General features: G+C 37.2%; 1 protein-coding gene across 1 annotated transcript; it reads left to right on the forward strand.

The window, feature by feature from the left end:
- The first annotated feature begins 861 nt into the window (after nucleotides 1–861).
- pik3r3a (phosphoinositide-3-kinase, regulatory subunit 3a (gamma)) lies at nucleotides 862–9,045 on the forward strand. The gene is made up of 8 exons (XM_077247073.1): nucleotides 862–1,343; nucleotides 2,588–2,675; nucleotides 2,786–2,884; nucleotides 4,493–4,673; nucleotides 4,783–4,905; nucleotides 5,015–5,136; nucleotides 6,419–6,586; nucleotides 7,976–9,045. Exons 1-8 carry the CDS (start codon nucleotides 1,280–1,282, stop codon nucleotides 8,151–8,153), a joined length of 1,023 nt encoding a protein of 340 aa, XP_077103188.1. The 5' UTR covers nucleotides 862–1,279; the 3' UTR covers nucleotides 8,154–9,045.
- The last annotated feature ends 217 nt before the right edge of the window (nucleotides 9,046–9,262 follow it).

Here is a 9,262-nt window from a genome sequence, read left to right on the forward strand (position 1 = left end):
GGTTGATATGGGATTTAGAAAGTAATTAGAAATAAGTATCCAGTACTAGAGAATAATTACACAGTAACCTAATTACAATGTTTAAGGTGTAATTAATAGTAATTAATTATTTAACTTTTTTAGAGTAAGTTTCTCATTGTAATGTTGTGTGATCAAACGCGTTAAATATTTTCTTATGTAATAGCCTTATTTCATCGGTAATATGTAGCCTTAAATAATTGCACTTAAAATTTGCTTTTTTTGTGCTTTCTGTCATCGACTTCCTAGAGATGTTATATCATGCAAAAGCAATTCACATGTCTTCATGTATCTGAAAAGCATGCTGCTTTGCAAGCTCAAACGAACTAGTGTTTGAGTGAACACTAGGAGTGAAACGATCACTGTCTCAGTAGGCACAAGGCAGACAATGCCAACAGTACACAATGTTCCCTTCAACGAAGGACCGACCCCCCCCCCCCCCCCCCCCTCCAATGTGTAGACCTTCATAATATTTAAGTTACAAAACCTCATGGCATATTTTATTAATTTAAACAGTTTAATTTTTCTTTAAAAAATAAATAGACGACAATGTCTGTGTGCAGAAAACTCATAATTTTGACTTCTAACAAGTTAAAGAAACGAATCCATTGGCACAATGCAATATATATGCAGGACAAAAATGGACCGTAACATAGTTGCGGGGAAAGGGGGTAATACCTCCTAACATTAACACAACAGTGGTTTTAAATAAGAGTATACAACTAATATTCCGTTTCTAAAATGTATTTCAAGTATTTTGATAAAAGTAATGGCAATTTACAATAACAAAAAATTAATCCAAACAACAGCACAGTGACATCCTGTATAAAAAGTTCCCTATGCAGATCGATGGTATCGTCCTCAGACACTTACATCGTCCCAAACCTTATAAGAGTTTGATTCACTCCAGACACTCTGTTCAATTGGATATTTAGATCAATACTTAGCGTTATGAACGTGATGATCATGTATGTTATTATGGTACATGATCATGAGCTTTATTGCTAAGTTTTATTTTGAATGACTGGCTGCCAATTTCTTTCTGTCTTTTTTTCTTCTTTTTTTTTTTTACGACCGGACACTTGGAATAAGAAGTGGAAAAACTGACTTTTTTCGGATTTTTAACATTATCCTGCCGTTGTTTTCTTCGTTATCTTAGATATAACAACTAGACAAACGTTCACAATTGTTTGACGGTCCGATTTACAGTATTTAAAGAGCTTAATTCACTTCGCGAACACGATCCATTGTTGAAGAAAGGATGTCGTCGTCTGCTGAACAATTTTCCTACATCGAAATGAGTCGTGTCAACGCAGCGGGGACTGGTTCGTAACTATATTTCTTTATTGTTTTCCTTCTCATCTTTTTATATTTGGTGAGTTTTCTGTTTAAATCACACTGTCTTTGTTCTCGTTCAAACACAATCCCAAGTGTCAAGCGTTAATCTTGGGAACAATAATATAGCCGTATTCATGACGATAACAATTGTGAAAGTTATTTAATATTATATAAAAGTGAGATAGCCTAGTCTCGGGCTTATTATTCGTTGAGTCTTGCATGTCTCAACATGTCATCGCTGAGTTCATTGAGGTCAGCAGTGCAGGAGTATCGGGCCACGAAACTACCAATCCTACTATGGCGAAGCATGAGCTCATGAATATTAAATAGGCAATGGTGACGTCGCTTGGTAACAGTCTTTGAGCGTCCAATCACGTAACTTGATTAGTATTCACGAACCCAGTGCCGTTTTCAACGGTTAAGCAAAGTCTTATTTTAAGCCAATCACAGAGACTCGCTGATTAACGTCACGTCATACTGAATGTTCACAGACTTCACCTTTTCCATAGTGGGAATGTTGAATTCGCGAGCGGGGATCCCAGGGAAATCCCGAGCGCTGTTCTGTCCACAGCTGTCACTTCAGGCACGCACACAGTTCAAGACAGGCGTCTTTACACAAACATACTGTGTCTTGTTAACAGTATTACTGATAGGTTAATAAGAGAATTTAAGTTTCTGTCTGCTGGCCATCTGTTTTTCATTGAAGGATTCGTTACTGCCGTTGTTCCGCAAAACCCCCTCATACACGTTTAGATATTTGCTTTTCTATATTGCTTGTATTGTACTCTATATTTTCTGTCCAGTTTGTCACTCGTGTTTGTATTAAAATTATTGTATGTAGTAATGTGAACTGATATTTGCAAAAATGAAAAAAAAGACTAAATGTTATGTTTTCTGAGTAAAATAGATTAAACATTAAATGTATCAATCAATTTTACAATCTAATTATTCAATGCCTTTAATATATTTTATATCATTAATTATATTAATTATTTTAAAATATGTAGGAAGAAATTGTCATTATCGAAAACAATCTATATAAAGATCTGTTTATATTATTTTTCAAATAAAATAGGTAAAATAGTGGATTGGTACAATTGAGTTTTTTTTTCCTTTTCAGAGACCAATACTTGACAAATTGACAATGTATTGCTTTAGGTTTTCCTGTAGAAATGTAACAGTTGCTGAACTGTTCAATAATAGGTTGTCTCATATTATGTTTCTTCATCAGTCATCAATTGCGACGATCATCTACCAAGAGAAATGGAGCCCAGCGATTCATTACAGGAGGCCGGGTGGTACTGGGCCGACATATCAAGGTGAGAGCATTTTAACTTTATTCGGTAAACTATTTAGCCGGAATAAGTCTTAGTATTTTTGTCTTTATAAATTGTTTTGCATATTAGTGAATTTATACCACTTGCATTAGGGAGGAGGTGAACGAAATCCTCCATGGCATGCCTGACGGTGCTTTCCTGGTCCGAAATGCCTCCAGCAGGGTGCAGGGAGAATATACATTAACTGTGAGGTAAGGATTGCATGTTTTAGGATTCCTCTTTTAGTGAAGCAGGTGAAGCACTCGGGTACTGACAGTGGCCAACTAATCATTAGCCACTCTCACGCATAAAACAGTCTTTTGTCTGTATTGCTACCAATCACACATTAGTTCACAAATGAGTGTCATTAAAACTCTGTGATGTGATTTGCTAGTACATTTAGCATCTGTCTAAAGGTACGTTTACACAACAATGATGTACTAAAAGCGGAAATGTTTTTCCTTTATGATTTTCGCGTACAGATGACAATGTTGTCAAAACGATTCCCGTTTACACGGATCCACGAAAACGACTAAAAGCGCTGTATTCTGCTGCCAGGCCAGTAGTTGGCGATAAAGACACACCGTGGTTATAGACTAAACCACCGTTTTCACAAATTGTTTTGTTTTTTTTGCAGCGAGGCAATAGGTCACGGTATCGTTTGCAAAAACATACAAACCTGTTTTCCAAAATGCTGTTGTCGTGTAAATAAATGGCCGAGACGCATGAAAAGTTTTTCGTTTTTAGCTGAAAATTGTGTCGTGTAAATGTCGATGCGCTACAATATGTATTTACGACTAAAGGTCATGCGGAGGGCGGTAGTACCAACCTAGTGTCTACAAAGCGAACGAGCAAAGACTAAATCAAACGCCCTTTAAAAAAATAAATTAAAAAAAGGTAAAACAACGATGTCGGACGATTTTCATGTTGGAGGAGAAAATGAGATGCAGTTTTTCGCCCTCTCTAAATTTTCCGCCTATGTCAGGTTACCGCCTGACCTTTCCAATGTGATTACGCAATGCGTGAAGTCATGGATGTGCAATATGAGTATTTGTGGTTAAAAATTATATAAATGTTTATTTTTTTAAATGAGCGATGGTTTGGCTAGATAAGACTCGGCTGGGATCGTGTCGAGACTTTGAAGCTTCACTGAAACTGCAATTTGGACCTTCAACTCGTTGAACCCCATTGAAGTCACTATATGGAGAAAAATCCTGGAATGTTTTCCTCAAAAAAAACCCCTTCATTTCTTAAAGCATTAGTTCTGACGATTAGATTTCGACTGAAGTTAGGAAGACATGAATATCTTAAGCCCGGGGCACACCTTCTGTACCGGTTTGACTTTGCTCGTTGTTTTCCTATTAGTCTCGTGCACTGAGTCTGACTCGTTCACTAAGCTGAACAGCCAATCAGAGTTCTCTCTCTCACCGACGGCCCGACACCCTTTCAACATATCGAATCGGCCGAATGAAAGCCGATGAGGACCAATTTCAGCCGACGGTTCGAAAAACACTGAGAAAACTTTTAAAAAACGTAGTCTACCGACGCACGAAAACTGTGTGTTTCCTGGGCTTTAGATTAATTTTTATTCCGAAGTGAACTAATCAATCTTGTGGCTTTGTCTACGAATAGCATTGTTACACATTTAATAACAATATAACAACTTCTTTAGCCGGCAAGTAAGACAGCAAATTGTCCAATTTTATTGGTTGGGATTTCAACAATGGGCTCTTTTCACACATGACCTCTACATGGAGAAATGCATTGTACCATTGCATTTACAGAGAAGGCTGTATGTCTGAAAGCGCTTCTCTCCACAGGAACAATGGCGCCAACAAACTCATCAGGATCCAACATCGAGATGGAAAATTTGGATTCTCGGAGCCTCTGACCTTCAGCTCGGTGACGGATCTGATATCTTATTACAGGCATAGGAGCTTAGTCCAGTACAACACTTCCCTGGATGTCACACTGGCTTATCCCGTGTCCCACTGTCACACGGTCGGTACCTTTCAGTGAATTTCATTGTGAAGATGATCTTAGTTGAAAGGAAGATTTAGTCAGTGTGTTTTTTGTGTCGACAAGTAAAGTCCTTTTATTGCATGTTCAGGATCTACCTGTGAAGGAAGAGTTTTTGAGCGCAACCAGAGAGAAACTCCAAGAATGTTTAAGACTGTTTCAGAAGACGGCAGAGTATGACCAGCTATATGATGCTTGCACCACTTTATTACACGTAAGTTTTTCAGGATCAAATATGTGCTGATATAATAGTGTTTGAAAAATGTTCAGGAATGTATATCAAATACATTGCTTTTCTAAGAATGCCCCTTGTTGCTTTACAGGAAATCCAAAGGAGAAATCCTTTAGAGCCCGTCAGTATGACAGAGATCTCAAAAGAACAGTGTTATTCTCAGGAGAACTCTTGCAAGGATTTCCCCGTCTCAATCCACAGTCATCTGACAGAGTGAGTGCTCATATGGATTAACTGTAGATCAGCTGGCCTGAAAGAGCACCAGTGTTTCCCTAGGAATTAAAGGGATAGTTGACCCATCTTTAACATCCTTTACTCAAGTTGGTCCAAACCTGAATGAATTGCTTTCTTCTGTTGAAAACAAAAGAAGATATTTATTCAAATTTGATTTTTTTATGTATATTTTAAAAAAAATCTTCTTTTCAGTATTCAAATGTTGTGCAGAACTTTGTTTGCCTAAAATAAAAGAAATTGTTAGTTTCGTTTGACTACGTTTTAAATGACTAATTAAACTGTTAATGTTTTATGCCTTGAAAAATGAAAAAAGACAACAGAATTTCTGAAAAATAAAACATTTTTATTATTGTATAAATGTTAATAAATCATTAAGTAGTTAAGTTTTATGAATTCAATTGATTAGACATGCTTTTTGATAATTACATTTAATTAAATCTCTAACAGCACAATCCACAAAATAATAAAACATCTAAAAAAGCTTGTAAAAAATTAAGTTTAAGTTTAAGTTTCAAGTTTAATACTTGGATTTGGGGTTTTGGACTTTCATTCATCATCACAACTGAAGATATTTTTCATGAAACCCGAGAGATCTCTGTTCCTCCATTGCTAGTCCATTCCCCCATAAATTTGACGCTTCAAAAAGTTAATAAAAAGATCATAAAACTAATCCATATGAATTGAATGGTTTAATCCAAGTCTTTCGAAGAGACACATGCTTTATTTGATGAACGGGTTTAATTTAAGTTTTTATTCCCATAGTAACACACACACATACACTGAGCACACCAAATATGATAAACTGTAGCTAAACTGTACTTACTGAAGTGGCAAAGTTTTGGGTGAATGGACTTTTAATGGAGGAATTCTCTCAGGTTTCATTCAAATGTGTGTCATTTTTGGGATGAACTATCCCTTAATGTGTGATTCTTGACTTTGCGAACACCAGTTATTATGATTGTTATTGTATTTCTAAATAATCTACCCGTCACCACTGATTTCATTAAAAAATCTTGTATTACTTCAAGTCTCTCAATATTATGACACCTTTTAAAGCGGTTCAATTTCCCGTTTTTATTAACAAAGTCAAAGGCAGCGAGTGAGAACACGTCTGGCTGCTTTGCCTGATGCAATAGATCAGAACAGACAAAGGGACAATGGCAGGTGAACAGGAATTGCTCTTTAAAAGACAGAGTGCTCTTGGAGCTGCATGAGGCGTTTCCAGAGCTTTTTGCTCATCAACGAGTGTTTGTTTTCTCAGGTCTCCATGTGAGGTAAAAGAAGAGAGTGTGGAGCTCCTGGAGGAAGAGCGTTGGTTTGTGGGAGATCTCGGTCGAGGTCAGGCGGAGGAGCTTCTCCACGGGAAACCATCCGGTGCGTTCCTCATCCGCAACAGCAGCTCGAAGGATTGCTACGCCTGCTCTGTGGTGTAAGTCATCAATCAGTGCTTTGTCCTGTTTGATTGTTAATTAGCACACGATAGAAATGTCAAGTAACTTCTTGTGAATCTATTGTCTTCAGAGGCTGTAGTCCCGTATAGGCAGACATTTTGCTGTTTGCATTTAGTCTGATCCACATTGGATCTTTTTCTGGCCATGAACGATATAACAAAAGATACACTTTCTGCCCAATGTTTTACCTAATATTTGCAATCTGGCAATCATGCGCACAAGCTCTTTCTATAATGCGAAAGTGCCGCCGATCTGAAAACTCAGACAAACAAGTAAACTGTAGTTCAGCAATCTCCATTTGAGGTATTCTGCTTAAATGAAAGTGTCATTCAGTCAGTCTGTGTTCGGTTCACGAGCCGCTTGTCCGAATAAACCTGCGATCAAACCTTCTGAGTGATGTAATAAATCCAAACATGGATCTCGACTATTGTTTGCCATTGTGGGTGAATGAATACACTTATGCACTCTGCGTGACAATATAAGTTGCTTAAATGACATAAGAGGATGACAGAGATTTCATTTGTGGGCAAACTATCCCTTTAAGGGTATGTTTACACGACAATGATATGCTTAAAACTGAGAAGTTTTTCCTTTGAGTTTTCCGCGTACATTCGACACCATTGTCAAATTTACACGGATCCGCAAAAACAAATAAAAACGCTGTATTTGCTGCCAGGCCATTAGATGGCGATGAAACACTATAGACTGAACACGTAACACGCATGTGCATGACGTCATTGTCTTCAGAGATTCATGTTTTTGTTGTTTAAATGGAGACAGTTTTCAAAAACTTGCCCTTTGAAACCCGTTTTAAAATGTTTGCGCTTTCAGGCAGCCGAAACATTGTTGTCGTGTTAACGATCAACTGAAAAGCATACGTTTTTTAGTTGAAAACGGTGTCGTGTAAAACAGACACTTAAGTTTTCAAATGAATAGAAATGAATGAATTTTAGAGTTTCTTTTTGTAGACATTTTAATCAGAGATGCTATTAAAACATCAAACAAACATCTTGACACTTAGTCATGATTAAAGGGATAGTTATAATTAAAGGGATAGTTCACCCAAAAATTAAATTCTGTCATCATTTACTCACCCTTATGATGGTCCAACCCTGTATGAATTTCTTTGTTCTGCTGAACACAAAGGAAGATGACTCTTCCGTAAACCTAAAGGCCAAATAAAAACGGCAATATTCATGCTTTTTTGCCTTTATTTATAGTACAATAGAGTCCAGACAGAAAAGTAAGGGTATTAAATCATCATTCATAGGTTCAACTTTGAAAGTTTTATAAATTTAGCTGCTAGATGAACCTTTGTTTCGTGAAGCGCTCTCCGCTAACCCTGATGTTAATGTCTTTCACCACAGGGTGGGCAGCCAGGTGAGGCACTGTGTGATTCGCCATACTGAGCGAGGCTACGGGTTCGTCGAACCGTTCGATCTCCACAAGTCTTTGAAGGATCTCGTTCTGCACTACCATCACACCTCACTGGCACAGCACAACCGGGCTCTGGACGTCCGGCTGGCGTATCCGGTCCACAGCTGAGTCCACTGGCGTCACGGTGAAGATTACGTGCACTAAGACTGAAGAAGATTTGCCACTCGTTGGCGTTGTCCCTTCATTTTACATTGTGCGAAGGGTGGAACCAACTGTGTATGTATATTGCACTTTCCAAAGCATTCCTCGTGGTCATAATGAAACTCCAGTACTTGAACAAGTATTCGATGAGCCCTTTGTAGACATGTTTACAGATAGTCACAAAAACAACAGAATTTGTAATACGATCACGCTTTTTAAGTGGGGATGAATGCATATAGCCTTTTTATTAAAGTTTTATTAAAACATTTGAAAGGGTATTTCGTGAATGTAACAGTGGGTGCATTTATTATTGAATGGCGAACTTTCAAATCTTGCTTTATTGTCTAAAACAAGATGCCTGCAATTCATTAGTTTTATTTTATTTTTTTGCACCCAAGTAAGGACGATCTTGACGCTTGGGTTTATTAGAAATCCAAAAATGTTTCAGAAACTGTTTTTAGTTTGTAAAAGTTGAGTAACACTTTAAGGACAGCTTGAATATTTTGTGCACAATACAAGTATCCATTTTGCACCTGTTAAAAAGTAACAGGAAATGTTTTTGTTGAATTGAAGTTCTACTTCTAATGTTTTTGTTTTTTTTAGGAAAGCCAGGACAGTGTAGTTGTCTTACGGGACACTTCATTGAGTTTAATAAATGAGCGTGTCTAGTAAACGACACAATGCCAAACTGCTCATACTTGAGATGAACAACTCTCTGTAAAATGATTTTTTTACGTGATTTGTCAGCAGCAGACAGGGAACATTTACCCTTATTTGCAGAGCGTATTTTTTTGCTACAAAGTTTTCCCTTGCATGCTTCTTTAAAAAAATTCTAATAAAAGAACAGATTGTGAATAAATTCAGAGCCCATGTCTGATGTATTTATTGATTAAATGAATTTCTTGTAAATGTGCTGCCATGTGCAGTGTAAACCAGGCCTGAGCTGTCTAAAATATGAAGTAAATAACATTACATAACAGTTTTATGAACATTAAACCCTGTTAAATTCAAACACAAAATATTTTGATTGCAACATGTTTCGAGTTCATAGAAACATGATTTGTGCCCGCAATTGT

Source organism: Siphateles boraxobius, unplaced genomic scaffold, assembly GCF_051911475.1.
Source record: "Siphateles boraxobius isolate OS27281-9 unplaced genomic scaffold, OSU_SipBor_1 1, whole genome shotgun sequence".
In the NCBI taxonomy this organism is placed as follows: Eukaryota; Metazoa; Chordata; class Actinopteri; order Cypriniformes; family Leuciscidae; genus Siphateles; species Siphateles boraxobius.

Coding starts and splice junctions, on each gene's coding strand:
- pik3r3a (XM_077247073.1), top strand. CDS start 1,280: ATGTCGTCGTCTGCTGAACAATTTTCCTACATCGAAATGAGTCGTGTC. Junction 1,344..2,587: donor TGTCAACGCAGCGGGGACTG/GTTCGTAACTAT, acceptor TTTCTTCATCAG/TCATCAATTGCGACGATCAT. Junction 4,906..5,014: donor CTTGCACCACTTTATTACAC/GTAAGTTTTTCA, acceptor GTTGCTTTACAG/GAAATCCAAAGGAGAAATCC.